The sequence below is a fragment of the Rhincodon typus genome, chromosome 6 (genome assembly GCF_021869965.1).
Source record: "Rhincodon typus isolate 14 chromosome 6, sRhiTyp1.1, whole genome shotgun sequence".
Classification (NCBI taxonomy): Eukaryota; Metazoa; Chordata; class Chondrichthyes; order Orectolobiformes; family Rhincodontidae; genus Rhincodon; species Rhincodon typus.
The window spans coordinates 2,962,049-2,982,835 of NC_063337.1; the positions used below are offsets into that span (position 1 = coordinate 2,962,049).

Below are 20,787 nucleotides of genomic sequence, written 5' to 3' on the forward strand. Positions count from 1 at the left end.
GCTCCCTCAGCACTGACCCTCCGACAGTGCGGCGCTGCCTCAGCATTGTTCTATATTATCAGCCTAGATTGTGGAGTGGGATCAGTAGACAGGCTTCATCGCAGTAGACTGAGTCTAGATGAGTGATGACAGGTATTTCACTGCTAAAAGATTTAACCCCTTTCTCTGTGATTGCTGAGCAGGATGTAGATGCAAATTGGATTGGCATTTTGCTTTTCTTTCTCACTGGTGCTGAGTTTAAAAGTTTTAATCCAAGTTCTGAACCTAAGATCAGACCAGACTGGGATAGTGATGTGGATTCACTGTGTCTGTCCAATCTAGTACCACATCAGCACCAGTAACGTACTTCACCTGTAGTGTAACATGTCCCGTTAGACTTCAATGTCCCTCACTCAGTATTGTCTGACGCTGAACCTCTGACTTTGTCTGCACTTAGCTGTGGGAGATGTCTCTCTTAGCGTTGACCCTACGAAGAGGAGTTAACTTCGAGTTAACTAGGAGTGAGTCTCACTCCTCCACTAGTGAATCAGATGGGTTTTGTTCACTGTGGCTCCACACTCATCATCAATCCAGCTCTTTGATTGAGTTTTTTTTTGGAAAAATCAAAAAAATTGCGTGGTTGGAGTTGAGCTCACAACCCCAGAGCTTTCACTTGGATTATCAGCCCAATAACATTACCACTGCCTCTTCCACTTTCAGGTGATGTGAGATCAAATATCTAATCCCAAAGACTGTAATTTCAATGACATTATCTCAGAGATTTACATGACAGGTGGACACTGGAATGAATGGAGAACATTTTGACACAAATCTAATTTTAAGTTAAATGCAAGTTTCCTGACATGCTGTTTTTGTTGCAGTACTTTATTAAGGGACTGTTGTTGAGTTAATTTTGGTCATTTGATTTCAACAGTCTATGGAATCATATCATCTCAGAAATTTTAAGCTTCAAAAGAGGGGGATAGGTTTCTCTCTGAGAATTGTTAGTCTGTGGAATTCTCCTCCTGAGAAATCCCAGGTCATCAAATCTATACAAGGCAAAGTCAGATTTTTGATCAACAAGGGAGACGAGGATTATGGGAGACTGACAGGAAAGTGTTCAGACACTTTCAGATCAATGATGATCTTTACAGAATGGTGCAGCAGATTCAAAGGGCTGAATGGCCTACTCCTGGGTTCTACATTCCTGAGGGTGGTGGGGGGGGGGGGGGTAGTTTTACTTTTTAATTTAATGAACATGTATCCTCAGAAATTGTGCTATATCTGATTTTATATCAGTATTTAAGTTATCTGTATCTCAAATGATGGTCAAATTTAAATGTAATTTAAACTACTGTACATCATCACTGATGTTTACTCTGTGACCTCTGAACACACAATGCTTAAACAACACCATTGCTAAGCAGTGAAAGTTAGAGAAAAGGAGAGCCAATGGTCTAGTGGTATTATCACTAGACTATTAATCCAGAGACCCAAGTAATGTTCTGAGGAACCTGGGTTTGAATCCCACCATGGCAGATGGAGGAATCTGAAATCTGGATTAAGAATTGGAAAAACCCATCTAATAGCCTGTAGGATTATTCTTACCTGGTCTGGCCTACATGTGACTCCACACCCACAGCAATGTGTTTGACTCCTAACTGGGGATGGGTAATAAATGGTACTAATGTCCTATGAATAAATAGTGAAGAAAAAAGGTGACTGCATTCATAGAGTCTCTAATTCCAATAGCTATAAATATCTGTATTCTGTTCCTGTGAATCAGTTCTGATTACTCTCGTAGCAGTTTCCTGACGCGGTACAAAACTCCAAAATTTGGTTTCCACTGTGTTAACTACTCAGACCTGGTGTAGTACTCGATCTAGTTACTGAGTTAACTGATCTTGTGCGATATTAACTGGTTGCCATTAGTCAAGGTAGAGGGAACAGTGGCTGGGATTCCTGTTCGCTGTTCTAGTTGATGAGAGGTGGGAGCTTCCTCAGCAAGGCCAAATCCTCATTTTGTTGTTATGCAGCAATGGGCCAGACTTGTTTTAGGAAAAGCTAATTTAAGGAAATTGCCAGACTATCAGTGCCCCTGGAGTGGGGAACATCAAATAGTTAAAAATAAAGACCCTGAGGGTCCATAACTTTCAAAAGAGGATTTGATAAATGCTTGAAAATGTACAAGCAGATTTATAGGGAAAAAGCAAGGGAATTTTGACAAATTGGAGCTGCAACATCTATAATGGGCCAAATGGCCTCCTCCAGGGCTGTACAATTCTAGGTATAAAATCCTTTTACTACAAGCACTGGAGAAAAGCCAGTCACTCACCAAAGGAGTTAATGGAATTATAAAGGACTCACATGTGGCTGCTACAGTAATTGAATTTCCTTGTCATTTTTCGCCCCACATTTATTCCCTTTTATTGTTTGTAGGCTTTGTGGAGCTGTATATTTTAGCCTAATGATGTGCCCTCTAACCTTAGCCTGTCACTCTTGGTTTACCACATATCCTTGTGCATTTTCCTGCTAATTTACTTAATTCCCCTTGGCAAATTGCAAAGAAGGGGAGCGAATGGAGGAATTAGCATGTTAATGTTATTTACACAGCTCGGATCAGAGGGGCTGGGGTCTGTACAGGGTTCCCTGAGCTACTGCCAAGTGGGAGAGCTGCAGAGAATTGTAGTGAGACGGTGAATCACAAACAACACACCACACGGCATGCATCACAGCCTTTTACTTTCAATTAGCCCAGTTGTAGCCCTCCATTGTGTCATCACTACTGATGGTCCGTCTTATAAATACCATATATATTTATACAGTTCAATTAACACAGTAAAACATCTCCAAGTGCTTCATAAGAATGATTACCAAACAAGAATTAATACTGAGATGTTCAAACAGGTGACCAAACACTTGGTCAAACAGAATCTTCAAGGTGGGCAGGTGAAGAGGTTTAAAATTGATTGCTTTTGGAACAGAAGGTTTTAATTATACATAACAGCACAAGCAACAGGAGCAGGGTAGGCCATTCGGCTCATCAAGCCTGTTCCATCATTCAATACAGTTGTGGCTGACTTTCAGCTTCAAATCCACTTTCCTGTCTGCTCCCCATATCCCTCGATTCACTGAGAGGGGAAGAAAACTGTCTATCACAGGCTTAAGGGAACTCAACCCTCTGGGTATACAGTCCCAAACTTTCACAATAAAAACTGAAAGAACTGCGGATGCTGTAAATCAGGAACAAAAACAGAAGTTGCTGGAAAAGCTCAGCAGGTCTGGCAGTATCTGTGAAGGAAAAAATAGAGTTAATGTTTTGGGTCCGGTGACCCTTCCCCAAAACAGTTCTGAGTAAAGGTCACCGGATCCAAAACGTTAACTCTGTTTTTATCCTTCACAGATGCTGCCAGACCCGCTGAGCTTTTCCAGCAACTTTGTTTTTGTTCCCAAACTTTCACAACTTTTTTAAGTGAAAACATTTCTCATCTCAGTCCTAAACAATTGACCACTAATTCTGAGGCTGGACCCCTGTGATCTCGATTCTTGGGGAAACCGACGCCGTATCTAACCTCAGGAACTTTTTAGGTCTCAATGCAGACACCAATCAGTCTCCTAGATCACACAGAATTTAACTGCAGGACAATCTATGCACGCCAGGAATCAATCAAGTAGAATTTTGTAGATCCAATACAAGTATGTCCTTCCTTAAATATACAATCATTTAGTCATAGAGTCAATTATGGTATGGGGCAGACCATTCAGCCCACTGAGTCAACGTTAGCTGTGCAGAGCAATCCAGTCAGTCCCAAACCCCAGTCTACCCCTGTAGTCTCCACAAGTTTATTTCTTTCAAGGGGCTATCTGATCTCCTTCTGAAGTAATTGTTTCCACTCCCAGCCCCTCATAGGCAGAGTTCCAGGTTATGACCTGTCGCTGTGTAAAAGGTTCTTTCTCATTTATTCCTATCCCTTTTGCCCAGAATCTGAAATCTGCATTTTCCAGGCCTTGCCCATCAGTCAAAGGGAAGCTATCTAAAGTTGTCATAACCTTGTACACTACTGTCAAACTTCTCCTCAATCTCCATTGCTTCACCATGAACAATTACAACTTTTCTAAACAAACCTTGTAGCTAAAACCCCACATCCCTGCACCCATTTTTGTAAAACTCCTCTGCAGCCTCCCAATGACCCTCACATAGTTCCTAAAATGAAATGGATGCAATGCTCCAGTTACAGTGTAATCAGAGCTTTGTGATTCCTCCTGCTCCTCTGATGCTGCTTGGCCTGCTGTGTTCATCCAGCTCTACACCTTGTTATCTCAGATTCTCCAGCATCTGCAGTTCCTACTATCTCTGTACAACTTTGCTGCTTTTGGACTCAATGCCTCAATTGTATGAAGTCTAAAACCATGGTCTCAACAAAGTCCTATACAAATGTAGCAAAACTGTCTTGTTCTTGTATTCTGATTCCCCTGACAATTAGGCCAATTTGCCATTTAGCTAACTGCTTGCTCCATCTGAATACCAACTTTCTATGGTTCCTTGTATGAGTACATCCAAATCTCTCTGAGCATTAACATTGGAAAGTCTCACACCTTTGTGAAAAGAAACTCATCATTTCTATTCTATTAGATAATCTCACACTTCCTCACATTAAAATCCATCTGCACCTTCTTGTCCATGTGCTTTACCCATCTCTATCTCTTTATAATCACTTCATGTCCTCCGCACAGCTTACATTCCTCATTGAGCTTTGTTCTGCCCCACCCATCATAGATATTACTCTCTATCTCTTGTCTAACTAATAGACTGCAAGTAGCTGAAGCTCCAGCATCGAACCTTATGATACTCAACCGGTGACTATGTTGAAAGTGCCATTTATTCCTGCTCTCTGCCTCCTGTCACTCCACTGAAGGAGGTCTGCATTGTTGTAGCTGCTGACTTTTCAATGACACTTTAATTTAAAGGCCTGTCAATTGGAGGTAAAAGATTCCAAGGGACTACCCTGAATAAAATGAGGAGCTCTCCTTAGTACCTGGGCCATTGTTTAGCTCAGTTGGTTCGAACAGAAGAACGCAATTTAGAATGATGGCGGTGGTGTCTGTTCAAGTCCTACACCGGCTGCCTCCTAGCCGTGCTGGATGGGACCATTATGGTTCATCTTCTCCTGTTATGTCCTCCCTTCCTGCACTATCTCTAGGATCCTTTGATTCCGTCAGTATTCAAAACTCTTGTTGATCTCAGGCTTGAATATATATACTTGACGACTGAGTAGAGAATTCTCAAAGTTTGTAAACTTCAAAGTGATAAAATATTCCATCTGATTTCCTCACGGCTGAGTGAGTCTCAGAGAAATACAGACTGGCCACCCTTTAGGGAGATCAGGGCACAAGAATGCTGACAAACCGTACAAAACCTGTCAGTTCACCGGTAATCATAACCAGGGGAAACCACCACAATGGAGAGTGATTGAAGCAGCCACAACAACATCTGGTTGCAAACCCGTGACCACGTCTATCCAGAAGGACTAAGGCAGCAGATACATGAGAACACCACCCCCTGCAAGGTCCTCTCCAAGCCACTCACCATCTTGACTTGAAATTTATCACCATTCCTTCAGTTTCTTTGGGTCAAAATCTTCCCTATTGTGGGTCTATGTGCAGCACATGGACTACAGTGATTGAAGAAGGCAGCTCACCCCCACCTTCTCAAGGGCAACTAGGGGCTGGCAACAGATGCTGGTCGAGACAGCAATGCCCACATCCCATGAAAGAATAGAAAAAAAAAATCCAACTCCAAGCACATGTACAACAAATATCTGCTTCATCCTCTCCACTTTAGTTTTCATAAAGCATGCTTGAAGTGTTTGAAATTATTTTCCATATTAAAAGGTACTTAAATAATCACTCCCCATTATCACAGCTGCAACGTGTGCCCTGGTAGGCTCCTACGGGACCTTCCAAAAGAGGAGCTTGGAGACGGTAAGGACTGCAGATGCTGGAAGCTAGAGTCATTAAACGTGAAACTGGAAAAGCACAGCAGGTCAGACAGCATCCGAGGAGCATGGAAGTCAATGTTTCAGCCCAAAACCCTTTGTCAGGACTGGGGAGGGGAGCACAGAAATAAATTGCAGCAAGAGTGTGGGGCTGGGGGCAGGTTAGGTGGGCTGAAGATAGGTGGATGCAGGTAGGGGGTTATTCTGGTTGGGCAGAGGGAAGGATGGAGCGGATAGTGAGTCGGAAGATGGACAGGTTAGGGATGGAGAGACTTTGAAGCTGGTGAAGTCAATATTCAGGCCATTGGGCTATAAGCTCCCAAGGTGAAATATCAAAGAAGCTTGATTTGGTCTCAGCACTGTTGGGTTATTGCAGTAAGAACAGACTGTGTTAACACTCTGACTCCAGCATCAGCAGTTCTTACTATCTCTGAGAACAGACTGTGTTCCTTGTTACAATCAACTTTAACTAGAAAGTTGAGCAACTAGGTGTAATGTGAAGACACTACTGGGCTGAGAGATGGTGCCCTCTTTGTTGAAGTTAAATTCACAGGCAAGAGAGGAAAAGCCTTCATGATATCCCCAGCAGGTTTTACAGCCAATGAAACACATTTAAAAGAGTAGTTGCTGTTGTCATGTAGGGAAACATAGGCAGCCACTTTGTGCACAGTGAGCTCCCACAATTAGCAGTGTAATCATGTTTAAGTGATGAGGTAAGGTCACCGGACCCGAAACATTAACTCTGATTTCTCTTCACAGATGCTGCGAGACGTGCTGAGTTTTTCCAGCAACTTCTGTTTTTGCTCATGTTTAAGTGATGTTGGCTAAGGGACATTATTGGATAAGGGTGTTGGAGAGAACACACCTGTCCTTCTTTAAAACAGTGTTATCAGATCTTTACAGTTTGCAGAGAGGCTTTAAAGTCTCAATCGAAAAATCGCACCTCCAGAAGTGCAGCGCTCACTCAAACCTCTCACGGGGAATGTCAAACTGGATTTAAAACAAATATTATTTCACATGATGCAAACATTGCTGGCTGTGTCAACATTTTTGCCCATCCCCAGTCACACTCAAAAAGTTGATGAGCCACCTTTTTGAACCACTGTACTCCATCTGCTGTGGGTGCCACCAGACGGTTGTAGGGACAGGGATATAATTCCAAGTGAAGGACTTGGTGAAAATCCTGAAGCCAGTGACTCCCATATTAAACTATCCTTTTTCACCCAGGATGCGGACTATGTAGCTTTAGCAGTTGCCGTAGTGTATTTTATAAATGGCACTGCTTGCTGTTACTGTGCATTGGTGGTGGAGGGAGCGAATGATGGAGGTGATGGATGGGCTATTGATCAAGCTGCCTGCTTTGTCCTGGATGGTTTCAAGCTTCTTGACTGTTGCTGGACCTGCACTCATCCAAGCAAGTGGGGAGTATTCCATCACACTTGTGGCACTAGAAATCACAAAATTCCCAGTCTCTGATCTCTCTTGTACCCACGGTATTTATGTGACTAGTCCAGCTCAGTTTCTGTTTCTGATGAACAGTTGCCCCCAGGGTGTTGATGATAAGGGATTCAGTGATGGTAATGTCATTGTATATCAAGACATGGTGGTCAGATTCTCCCTCGTCAGAGAAAGTCAGTGTGACACTTCTGTGTCATGAATGATACTCACCGTTTATTAGCCCAGAACTGAATACTGTCCAGGCTGTATTCCACGTGGATACAGACTGTCTTGTGTCTGAAGAATTGTGAAAGATGCTGAACATTGTGCAATCATCAGTGAACATCCCTATTTCTGACCTTATGATTTTGGGGAAGGTTACTGATGAAGCAGCTGATGATGGTTGGGCCAAGGATACTATCCTGAGGAACTCCTGCAGAGATATCCTGGAACTAAGGTGACCGACCCCAACAACCACAATCATCTTCCTATGTATCAGGTATGACTCCAACCACGGGAGAGTTTGCCCCCTGATACCCATTGATTCCAGCTTTGCTAGGGCTCCTTGATGCCACACTCAGTCGAATGCAGCCTTGATGTTAAGGGCTGTCACACTCACCTCACCTCTAGAATTCAGCTCTTTTGTCCATGTTTGAACCAAGGCTGTAATGAGATCAGGAGCTGAGTAGCCCTGACAGAACCCAAACTGGGCATCACTGAGCAGGTGCTGCTTGATAGCACTGATGTTTTACTGGATCTGGTGTCTTATTTTTAGTGGGCAGGACATGTACAAGGCCCTTTGCAAATCATCCCAGCCCTACAAAGTTCAAAGAGGGTCAGGCATCGAGGAAGAAACAGAAGATGGATTTGGAAGTCAGGCTCAGAGGGGCAGGTTTCCAAGGGGAGGAGGCATGTTGTTTGGTTGTTCCCCCAAATATATGCAGTGAGTGATACTGAACTGCATAGCGAAAGGTGTGAAGCATTTTGTCACGCTGTGCTGTGGCCTGATCGATGTGTAAGATAATAAAAGTCTGCAATCATTGCTGAGTGTCTGGAGTCCAAATTATAATTTGACAAATCAGGAAAAAAATTAGGCATCTGCTTGCCACTATCCAGCTGTATACAGACAGTATGGTTCAGTTATCTCTCTCTTGGTGAGATATTATAACTCACGCTGTACAGTTTTCCCATTTCGATTCCTGTTGTCCATGCTGAATTACAATAAGCTCCAATAACCCTGGGTCACTCACAAAATACACAAAAAGGAAAAAAAAACTCTATCATGAATGCTGTCTGGTGATTCCTGGAACTGGAGGCCATTCAGCTCCTCACACATGCAACACAGGAAGAGAAGGAGATCTTTCAGCCCCCTTGGGCTAGTTCCTGTGGAAGATGCACTTGCTATTGCGTGGTGGGCAGATAATAGGGGAAGGTATACCTGAAATAAACCTGTAGATCCCATACCACAGAACAACTGGTGCTGATGGAGAGGAGTAGAGTGACATGGCACAGTTCAGTGAAGGGATGGAGAGACCAGAGGAAGGGAAGAGGAAGAGGAGGCACGTGAATGTCCCCATTTCCGTTTGGTGTGAGTCCGTCTTGGCCGAGGTTTCCTAGCTCCTATCTGGCGAGTGCTAAAACCTGTGGGCCACTTCGTCTCCTTTCAGCGGGACCCTGATGTTGAGTTTGCGGGACTTGTCCTTCTCCACGATCTCAAGCCTGATCTTCGCTCCCTTGGAGTCCGGCTCTCTGTGCTCTGGGTCTTGCTCCCTCCCCGTACCCACACTTGAACCTTCCACTGCGATGCGGAGTGTGCACCCGCTCGGTAGAAGTTCCTGCTCATAGGCAGCTGCCAGCTGGTTCACAACACGTCGTTCCACCTTGGAAAATAACATGGAGAGAGAAAAGAGCACATCGTTTAAAAATGCTATTTCTTAAGATCACAATATCAACCTGTGCTCTCAAACTGGACAGGAGGTGCACGGAAGTTATGCAGAAATACAGTTAGGCTGGATACTGGGCACTTCTTCCCTTCTGTTCCCATTGAGTAGCCATTGGAATGCGTAATCAGCTGCTGCTAATTCTGTGTTAAATGTTTATTGAACACTGAACACAGCACACTTACATTTAGCCACCATGTTATCGAGAGGTCATTGTAGCTTTGGAGAAGGTGCAGGAAGAATGTACCAAAATGGTACTACAGTCATAGAGCTATACAGCATGGAAACAGACCCTTCAGTCCAACTCGTCTGTGCTGAACTGCTCTATAAAAGACATGGTGCAGACTCAATGAGCTGAAAGGCCTCCTTCTGTGTTGTGCTATTTCATGACTCTGTGCCTTCCAGACCTCTTTCAATGAATGTATATAGAGAAACTGACACTGTTAGCAGACTGCCATAATATTCACTTTCTTGCCATTCCCCTCCCTGCCTGGCTAGAACGTTGGTTCAGGAGAAGTGTGCTGTATTATTCACTGTGATGTATGACATCTTCATATTTAATCTGCTTTATTTACAGGAGCTGTGATTTATTGCTGACATTGTCCCATAATCTCACACTGGCCCCCCAGCCTCACCTCGTGCTTGATGGATCTTGCTCCGTAGTGCAAATTGTATCCTTCCGCCAATACATCCATCACCTCCCGGTCCCACTGCAGGTTGATGTTGTGTCGTTGCTTGGCCTAGAGGGAAATGAAAGACATTTCACTGTCGTTCGTTTACTGGATTGACTGTGCAGCCACCCAAATCCCCTTCATTCCCACTCTTTAAAAAAAAAACATGAGAGAATATGCAACAGCCTTCTCTGATGGGGCTCCAGTGAGGACAGGTAAAGGTGGTGTAGTAGAGCACAGGGCTCAGGAGGAAGGCTTGTATTTGATATTACAATTCTCAGACTTGTTCTCAATTGCTCCATAGTCTTGCCCACTTCTCTGATAAACTCCTCCAGCGAAAAGGTTCCCCAAAATCTTTGCAGTCTTCACATTCTTGTCTCCTGCACACCCTTGATTTTAATCATTCCAGTTAGGATGGGAGGACTTTCAGTCACCTGGTCCCTAAACTCTGGAATTCCTCTGAAGGCATACCTTTGATCACCTGTCCCAAAATACTTCCACATGGCAAAGTATCAAAATTCTAGTCAAATGGGCATCTGTGCAGCATTCTGGATCATTTTACTCTGATAAAGATACAACATAAATGCCAGCCATTGTTTCATCGTCAAGTTAATGACGTTGGGCAGAAATAGGGATCGATAAATATGGTGCGATTGCTGGAGCTGGTGAGCAGGAAGTCAAGACGGGGTTCCTGTTTCAGTGTGAACCATAGGTGCCTGTAAACTCATGCATTGGTGGCTTAGTCCTCACACCTCCAACTGCACCTTCTAAACTGGAAACCTTTTACCACCTGGGCAGCAGATGCATGGGACCCCTCCAAGATGCACACTATCCTCAGTTGGAAATATATCGCTGTTCTTTCAGTGTCGCTAGGAAAAAAACCCTGGAATTTCCTCCCTGACAGCACCTCCGAGCATCCCTAAATTCCAAGGACTGCAGCAGTTCAGGCAGGCCACTCATCACCACATTCTCAAGAGGCAATTATGAACATAGAAAACAGGTGCAGGAGTAGGCCATTCGGCCCATTCGAGCCTACACCAACATTCAATATGGTTATGGCTGATCATGCAATTTCGTATTCCCGCTTTCTCTCCATAGCCCTTGATCCCTTTAGCTGCAAGGGCCATGTCCAGCTCTGTCTTGAATATATCTAATGAACTGGCCTCAACAGCTTCCTGTGGGAGAGAATTGACCACAGGTTCACAACTCTCTCAGTGAAGAAATTCATGGGTAATAAATGCTGGTCTAGCCAATGGCATCCCAAGAACATAATTTATTAAATACAAAGTACAGTAGCAGAACTCCTCTATTCTTGCACTACAGTGCCATTAGTCTTTGTACTTGCTTTCTGCACCTGCACTTTCTGCTATCTGGTTGTCTACTTACAACCTGTCTGATCTCTTTGCAGCCTCTGTGTCCTACCCACAGCTTACCCTTCCAGCTAGCTTTCTATCATCAGCAAAGTGGATACATTACTGTCTCTCTGTTTGTGTGTGTCGTTCATATTTATTACGAATTGAAGAAGCCACAGCAATATCCTTGCAGCACTCCACTAATCACAGCCTGGCAACTTGAAAGTGCCCCATTTATTCCCATCCAACTATTAATCGATAACAGGTAAGAGGGAAATAGCAGACCATTTAAACCAATCTTACCCTCATTATCCATGGCGTGGGGGGAATAAGGGCACGGTCGCCCCACAGATAACAAAAAAACATGGATATCGCTCTGATGAATGGTTCTGAAGAAGGGTCACTGGACCCAAAATGTCAATTCTGCTTTCTCTCCATTGATGCTGCCAAATCTGCTGAGTTGTCCCAGCATTTCCCTGTTATTGTTTCAGATTTCTACCATCCACAGTTCTTTGTTTTTTTTCGTTAAATTTTTGAATCTGGTAGGACTCTTCTTCAGTTCAGGATGCCCTTCTTACCTTCTTGGCCCAAAACATTAACTCCTTGTTGACCAGCTGAATCAGTTCAGAATGACAAAAGGGAAGGAAGTAAACAATCTCATTGATTCTGCCCAGAAACTCATCCCTCCGGAAATGGGCCTGGATGGAAGCACATTCACATCAGTGGATTATTATAAACAGAAATACATTAGCAAGTGTACCACATGACCAACAGGCAATAAGAGAATGGGCAGGGTAGTATAATTCACAATGTCGAAGGAAGAGATTGGTGAGAGACTGAGAGAAGTGTACTGCCGACCTAGCCATCCTGGAAGCTATTTGGTGATTTCAACCAGATCAGTTGCTCCTTGCCGAGTTGGTTAGTTGGAAGATTGAGAATAATGCCAGTGCCATTTAAAAAATCTTCCAAAAGAAGAATGTCATCACTCCAAGTGACAAATGTTGCGAATATTCAGACAGGCAGAATTTTAGATGAGATACCATTCGTGCTCAACCTGCAGTGTGTTTATTTTTCTTTAATTTTTAGGGGATGTGGTTGTATTTGTAGCCCATCTCTTATTGCCCTTGAACTGAGTGGCCTGCAGGGCTATTTTGGAGGGCAGTTTAAAGAAAATATCTGGAAATTAAGAATCTACTGATAACCATTGTTGATTGTCCGAAAACCCCATCCGGTTCACTAATGTCCTTTGGGGAAGGAAACTGCCATCCTTACCTGGTCTGGCCTACATGTGATTCCAGACCCACAGCAATGTGGTTGACTCTCAACTGCCCTCTGAAATGGCCCAGCAAGCCACTCAGTTGTATCAATCGCTACACAGTCTCAACAAAGAAATGAAACTGGACAGACAGCACAAGGACAGCAGCGGTTTAAGGCAGCAGCACACCACCATGTTCTCAAGGGCAACTAGGGACGGGCAATAAACGCTGGTTAACCAGCAACATCCATATCCAATGAGTGAATAATAAAAAAGGTCAGCCACCTTGCTGTGGGTCTGGAATCAGATTTCCTTCCAGGTGAACTTTTATGACATTATGTGCTATTTATCATGGTCACCATCACTAACTTTCAGTTATTGAAATTGAATTTAAATTTTGCCGGATGCCCAAGTGGGATCTGAACCCATGTTCCCAGAGCATTAGCTGGGTCCTGTGGATTACTGGTCTGGTGAGGTTACCACAGTGTCACTACCTCCCTCTAAATGGACTTATTTGGGTTATTAGAGAAATAAATGATAATGGGTGTTGGGGATGAGTAATAATTGCAGAGCTGGGCTGATGAAGGGATGCATCTTGATAGGGAAGTAGAGGAAGATGCTATCAATGACCACTGATGGACAAACAGCATTTTCTTGTCCTTGAATTCTCTGACATTCAATTCAGTTCATGTAGTTGGTAATGAGCGAGAAGAGTTGTATTACCTTCAGAATGGGTCTGATCACATTTTCTTTAAATTGCTTGGAGATGGTCACTTTCTCACTCAGAAGCACATCATCTGCAACAAGCAGACAGAACTCCCATCAAAAGGACAATCCAAAACTTCAATTTATCTTTTTCAAAAGGTCAATGAATGCTCCACATATTTACCTGTACTCCGTACGGAAAGACACTAAAATTTTGTTTTATTCCTCTCACCGACCGAACTTGTCATCAACACATCCACACGTGTCTATTCAGTGTCTCAGTTACTGAGGGGACTGACCGGTGTGGGACTGACCGGTGCCTGTTACTGAAGGCACTGTCCGGTGTGGGACTGACCGGTGCCTGTTACTGAGGGCACTGACTGGTGTCTCAGTTACTGAAGGCACTGACCGGTGTGGGACCGACTGGTGTCTCAGTTACTGAAGGCACTGACCGGTGTGGGACTGACTGGTGTCTCAGTTACTGAGTTAGTGAGAACGTGCTCGGTTTGTGATTGAGTTGTACAGATTAGTTGCTTGAAACATAAAGGTGAGCCCATGCTGTGTTAGTTAAATCGGGGTTAGGATATGGCCGAGCTATTTAGAGTGACAGAGTTAATTATTGCATTCTTGTCCCAGTGATTGGTAAAAGACAAACAGCCAATGTCTGGTGAACCTACAGGGAAACATGTAGTGACTGGCCATCAGAGGCCGCGATTGCTTTGTGTTTCAGATAATCAGCTGGGGAGAAATATGGAGATGTGTCGGGATAACAACATGATGCAAGCAGAACCAGTTAGGGGTTTGATACTCCTGAACACAATCTGTGCATTACCTAGATTCTCAGCTAGGCGTTTCTTGCCCAGCTCCTGGGCTTCCTGTCTCAGCTGTAGCGCGTGCTCTGCTATTTCCTCACTGGCTACATTGGAGGTCATGATGAAGATTGCATCCTTACACTCTATGGTCTTTCCTTTGCCATCTGTTAGTCTTCCCTGAAATATGAAGAGAGGGGTTGGGGAAGGTTGAAGACTTGACATCATCTTGTCAAAGAAATAATCTGGACAAAATGGTATCTTGAGCAGTGACACATACAAAGCAAGTAATCTGCACACAAGAAGACTGCAAAAATGGGCCGACAATTTACTTATTCCTCATGATTTGGGAATGTCATGTCGGAAAAAGGAATTTTAGGATAAAGCCAAGTCCAAGGCCCATCCGATTCACTTTCTGGAATGCTGCCATTCTGTGATATAATGCTAATGGGTTGCTGACTAATCATGGTGATGGATCTTATGAAGCCCCAGCTCTGGATTCTTTTGCAAGAGGAAACATCCTCTCCAGATCAATCCTGTCAAGACCCTTCAGGATCTCAACACGTTTCAATCAAGTCACCTCTTATTCATCAAGACCCCAGTGGATATAAGCCCAGCCATTCCAACCTTTCCCCATAAGACAACACTCCCACTCCAGGTATTATTCTGGCAGACCATGTGACTAAACAGCACAGAGAGCCACAACATAGATCAGTAACTGACCCCTCTGAAACCACTTATGCCCTGGTAATCAGACCTCATTCTCATATTTGCTTCTGAAGTGAAGTTGTCCACCACACAATAAAATCATGGCTGTCCTAATTGTGGTTTCAATGTCATATTCCCACCTACTCCAACGACCTTGGACTTCCTTTGTTCGTAAAGAATCTGTTGACCTCTACTTTAAAAATATTCGGTGACCCTGCCCTCACTGTCCTCTGGAGAAGAGAGTTCTAAAGATCCACCACTGTCTGAGACCATGTGCAGGGAAGTGGGATTAGTGCAGTTTGGTGTTTGTTGCTCAGTATGGGCAAGGTGAGCCAAAGGGCTTGTTTCTATACTGTACGACTCTATGAATCAATGCAAAATGTCTCCTCATCTGTCTTAAATAGGCAACCTCTTCCTTTTAAACTGTGTTGCTCGTGCAAACTCCCATACACTTGGAAATAACGCGTGACAATGAACCACCTTTGTGTTAAAGTTACAAACTGAAGGTTCATCATAACCTGTTTACATTGTTTAATGAAAACATGTGTTTGCTGTCACTGCTTGATTTGACAATCCTTCACCTGGATTGGTTAGGGTTATGGTTACTGTTTCAATTGGAAACTAACAATCAGCTTTTCATTCATCATCTTGGAACTCCAGCATCCATCACCAATGACTACAGTGTCACTGATAGTAGCACTCTGAGTCAGGGCCATGAATTCAATCCCTATTCCAGTGTCTTCAACATATAACCTTTGGACACTACTGAGCAGCACTGAGGGAGTGCAGCGTTGTCAGAAGTATTGTCTTTCAGGCGAGATGCTGACCCCAGGCCCTGTGCCCTTTTGCTTTCATGTAGAAGATGCAGTGGCCAGTATTTCAAGGGACAGCAGGGGTGTACTGGTTCAATACTTATCCCTCAACAAGCAGATTATTGGTCAGTATCGCAATGTGCAATACAAGTTCTTCCTTGTACCTAACAGGCAGGTAGATGAGACTTACCTCATCAAAGAGTTGCAGCATTACCGTCAGGACATCGGGATGAGCTTTGTCCACTTCATCAAACAAAACCACCCCGTTTGGACTCTGTTTCAGCTTCTTGGTGAGCTGACCACCTTCCTCATGTCCAACATAACCAGGGGGCGAACCAATAAACTTCGCAACCTAGGAAACGTACATCCCTTTACTGAGCAATCTATTCTGGCCTTGGATTAGACTCTGAAGGATGTTTGCATTTCCATCCTGCTCAATTTGTTTTTCTGCCCACAAGGGACGTTTGTATCAAAATAGAATAATTCCAATTTTCTTACTTGGTGTACTCCCACGAGTTAAATCATTGTAAAGCTCCCTCTACACTGTCCCCATCAAACTGTCCCAGGACTGGGACAATGCGAGGTTAGAAACAGAGCAAAGTTCCCTGTACACTGTCCCCAACATCAAACACTTCTAGGACAGAGACAGCATGGGGTTAGATACAGAGTAAAGCTCCCTCTACACTGTCCTCACCAAACACTCCTAGGACAGGTAACATTGCCCATACCAAATTGTACTCGAGAGGGTAATCATGAACCACCTTCTTGAACTGTTGCTGTCCTTGGTTTTATTATTAACACATTAAAAGAATTGCTGCAGACTTTAGTAAGTTCTTTCTGTGATCTTTTTGCTTTAGACAAGGGCTACCTGCTTGAAGGACCATTAAAACCAGAGGCTTCAGATCCTGCTGTTCCGACTTTCACCTTACTTACTTCATGCTTTTCCTGGAATTCTGACATGTCGAGCCTGATGAATTTCTACAGTGCAAAGGAAAGAACAGACAGAATCAAACTTTTTCTTTGTTAATTGGGACACAGCGCTGCGAGACTCCCCAGGGTGGGGAGAACGCTGGGAGACTCCGGGGTGGGGAGAACGCTGGGAGATCCTGGGGTGGGGGAGCACGAGACTCCCCAGGGTGAGGGAGCACTGGGAGACTCTGGGGTGGGAGAACGCTGGGAAACTCCCCAGGGTGGGGGAGCGCTGGGAGACTCCCCAGGGTGGAGGGGCACTGGGAGACTCCCCAGGGTGGAGGGGCACTGGGAGACTCCCCAGGGTGGAGGGGCACTGGGAGACTCCGGGATGGGGGGAGCGCTGGGAGACTCCCCGGGCCGGGGGCGAGCACTGGGAGGCTCCCTGGGGCGGGGGCGAGCACTGGGAGACTCCGGGGTAGAGATGTGATGGTGCCAGTGCTAAGGAAATGGAGTTGGTGATGGGGGCTGAAAGCAACGGCTTCCAAAGATAATGGGGCGGAAAGATATTATACCTTCTTGACATCATTGTGCATGTACTTTGCAATCTGTTTGGCCAGCTCAGTTTTACCTGCAATAAAGGAGGGAAACACATTCAGGAACCATAAGGATGTTGTGCAAAATATCAACAGGTGCTTAGAAGGCAGAGGACCAATAAATCTCACATAGGGTGGTGCATGTGTGGAATGAGCTTCCAGAGGAAGTGGTGGGGTCTGGTACAATGACAACATTTAAAAAGCATCTGGATGAGCATATGAATAAGAAGGGTTTAGAGGGATACGGGCCAAATGCAGGCAAATGGGACTACATTAATTTGGGATATCTGGTCAGCATGGGCGAGTTGGACCGAAAGGTCTGTTTCCGTGCTGTACGTCTCTATGACTCAAATTCAAGAAAAATCTCATGTTTTTAAAAATGTTATGTTCAGACTGCTTTGCAGAAGTTGATTTAATTGCCAAACGAACTAGAGACCACATGAGGAAAATAAACAATTTTTTAAAACTGTGCTTTTGTGATTTTGAATGCACGTGGCAGTGGGAAGACAATTTTACAATAATTTCCAAATGGGAGTTGGCTTTTAAAGTTTTCAAAAAGATCTGACTTAAATCTTAAAAATGTGAGTCAGCTTAAAAATTCAATTGAGGAAAATCTGCAGGGCTGCTGAGAACGAAACACAGGGTGGGACAAATTGGATAGCTTTTTCAAAGAGCTGGCACAGGCTTGATGGGCTGAAAGGCCTTCTGCGCTGTAACAATTCATGGTGACGGTCACTTCTTGCATAAAGAGCATCTTGACACATGTTGTGACTGCTCACCAGCTTAAACCTACCCTGATTTTTATTTCCAAGTCAATTCTTGCTTTGAAACAGCAAGTCTGTATCAGCGAAATTTTTTTCTAAATTAAACATGACCTGCATTTTTGTAGCAGCTTTCCTGACCGCGGTTGATAGTACTCTCACCTCAGAGTCAGAACGCTGTGGATTCAAGTGCCACTTGGGACATTTCAGATTGAAACCCAGGCTGACTGTGAGGTTGCTGCACTACCAAAGATACTTCTTCAGGATAAGATATTAAACTGGAGATCCATTTGTCCTCTCATGTCAGCATCAAAAGTCTCACAGAACTAGTATGAGGAATAATGGAGAGTCCTGGCCAATATTTAACACTGAATCACAGGGTGTGGTGGTAAAGTGATAACACTACTAATCTAGTAATCTGAAGGCCCAGCCTGATGTCCTACAGACACAGGTTCAGATCCCACCATGGCAGCTGGTGGAATATAAATCAATTAATATGATTGGAATGATGTCACCCAGGTGGATCTCAGACAATATGAAAACCAAAAGAACTGCAGATATATACCATTCGCTTCTAACCACTCCCTGTTGATGATAGACCAGTTGTTAACTTTAAATCTAAGACTGATTTTTTTTTTAAACAATGGTATTAATGAATATGGGCCAAAGGCAGGGTTATGGAGTTAGGTCACAGATTGGCCACGATCTCACTGAATAACAGAACAGGCTCGAGGGGCTGAATGGCCTACTCCTGTTCCCTGCTTCTTGTGGTAGCAGGCTGCCTATTCTTGCCACTCTCTGGGTAAAAACATTTCGACCAAATTTCCTATTGGATTTTTTGGAGACTATCTTACATTGAGGTCTCTAGTTCTGCTCCACATCTACGCTATGAAAACCTTCTTGGCTTTAAAGCTCTTTGAGACCTCTATTTTCAAGAGAAAAGAGACCAAGACTGTTCTGGGAAATCCTGCCAGGTGCACCTCTGCATTTCTGGGATCAATCTTGTAAATTTTCTTGCCCCTCTCCAGTGCCTTGAGATGCCTTTTTTTATGATTTGGCAGCCTGTATTGTATCAAATACTCCAGGTGTTGTATGACAAAGATCCAATATACGTTTTGCATAACTTCACAGTTTTCAAGCCAAACCTTTTAGATATAAACCCTACAGCTTGGCACTTTTTTTTTAAAAAAGGTCTTGTTAACCTGTGACACTACTTTCAGTGATTTGTGTAAAGACCCCTTTGTTCCTCCACCTCATGTACACGGTTTTTCTAAGCAATAATGAACCTCCTTATTTTACTTCCAAAATGTACATACGAAATAGGAGCAGGAGTATGCCAACTTGCCCATCGAGCCGACTCCGCTATTCAGCAAAATACCTAAATATCTCACATTTAATTACGTTAAAATTCATGCATCAAAATGTCTATTTTGAAAGTTTATTCATAGCTTGCTGCCATTTGTTGATGTCCCTCTCAGTTTTGACTGTAACTCCAATTTGGTGTCATCTGCAAATTTAGAAATTGTATTGTCGATTCCAAAGTCTGAGCAGGTTATATCAATTGTGTGCAGCAGTGGTCTCAGCACCGAACCTTCGATTCAATGTGATGCACACAGAGCCACGGCAGGGAACAAATTTTTTTAAAAGAATAAAAGCATAAATAAGTTCTGCGCTGCTTGGATTAGCTGCAATTGACAACCTGGGCACGCAATAAATAGTGAATGTTTCCCTCCCGTATAATGGACCAGTGTAGATTCAACTGTGAAACATAGATCAAATAGCTGACTACCCAGTAGCTGCAGGGCTTAATAAATATGAAAAAATAAGTAATTTCCATATAACAATTTCTTGCAACTCTCTGTCATTGAAGGCTACCTACTGCGGGGCCCAATACAAACAATTAACTGTTTGCAGATGTAACATTTCATTAACGAGACTTCAAGATCCTAGCAACTTTTGTTCTTGTTGCAACAACACCACCAACAATTAACTTATTTTGCATTGGATTGTGGTTCCATTGGCTGTCTACTTCTATCTGCCCTCTCACAATTTCAGAGCATCCCAAAGCCAATCAACTACGTTTTGGAAAGGCAGCTACTACTGTCAAGTTGGAAATGTAACAACTAATTTGTACACAGCTAGCTCCTAAAAACAGCCACGCAGTAATGCCCAAGTCAAATATTTTAAGAGATGTTAGAACATAGAACATAGAACATTACAGCGCAGTACAGGCCCTTCAGCCCTCGATGTTGTGCCGACCTGTGAAACCAATCTGAAGCCCATCTAACCTAAACTATTCCATTATCATCCATATGTTTATCCAATGACCATTTAAATGCCCTTAAAGTTGGCGAGTCTACTACTTTTGCAGGCAGGGCATTCCACGCCCTTACTACTCTCCGAGTAAAGAACCTACCTCTGACATCTGTCCTATATCTATCACCCCTCAATTTAAAGCTATGTCCCCTCGTGCTAGCCACCACCATCCGAGGAAAAAGGCTCTCGCTGTCCACCCTATCTAATCCTCTGATCATCTTGTATGTCTCTATTAAGTCACCTCTTAACCTTCTTCTCTCTAACGAAAACAGCCTCAAGTCCCTCAGCCTTCATTCATAAGACCTTCCCTCCATACCAGGCAACATCCTGGTAAATCTCCTCTGCACCCTTTCCAATGCTTCCACATCCTTCCTATAATGCTGTGACCAGAACTGTACGCAATACTCCAAGTGCGGCCACACCAGAGTTTTGTACAGCTGCAACATGACCTCATGGCTTCGAAACTCAATCCCTCTACCAATAAAACCTAACATACCGTACGCCTTCTTAACAACCCTATCAACCTGGGTGGCAACTTTCA

At 43.8% G+C, this 20,787-nt stretch overlaps 1 protein-coding gene across 1 annotated transcript in view; it reads right to left on the minus strand.

The window, feature by feature from the left end:
- Nucleotides 1–8,456: 8,456 nt before the first annotated feature.
- clpb (caseinolytic mitochondrial matrix peptidase chaperone subunit B) overlaps nucleotides 8,457–20,787 on the minus strand; it is a 95,419-nt gene continuing 83,088 nt past the window's right edge. The window contains exons 9-16 of the mRNA XM_048597749.1: nucleotides 17,149–17,204; nucleotides 16,598–16,642; nucleotides 15,855–16,016; nucleotides 14,168–14,324; nucleotides 13,354–13,427; nucleotides 11,954–12,073; nucleotides 9,988–10,092; nucleotides 8,457–9,292 (exon numbers count right to left, since the gene is read on the minus strand). Coding sequence (XP_048453706.1) covers nucleotides 9,047–9,292; nucleotides 9,988–10,092; nucleotides 11,954–12,073; nucleotides 13,354–13,427; nucleotides 14,168–14,324; nucleotides 15,855–16,016; nucleotides 16,598–16,642; nucleotides 17,149–17,204 — 965 coding nt within the window. The 3' untranslated portion in view covers nucleotides 8,457–9,046. The remainder of the gene's footprint in view (nucleotides 9,293–9,987; nucleotides 10,093–11,953; nucleotides 12,074–13,353; nucleotides 13,428–14,167; nucleotides 14,325–15,854; nucleotides 16,017–16,597; nucleotides 16,643–17,148; nucleotides 17,205–20,787) is intronic.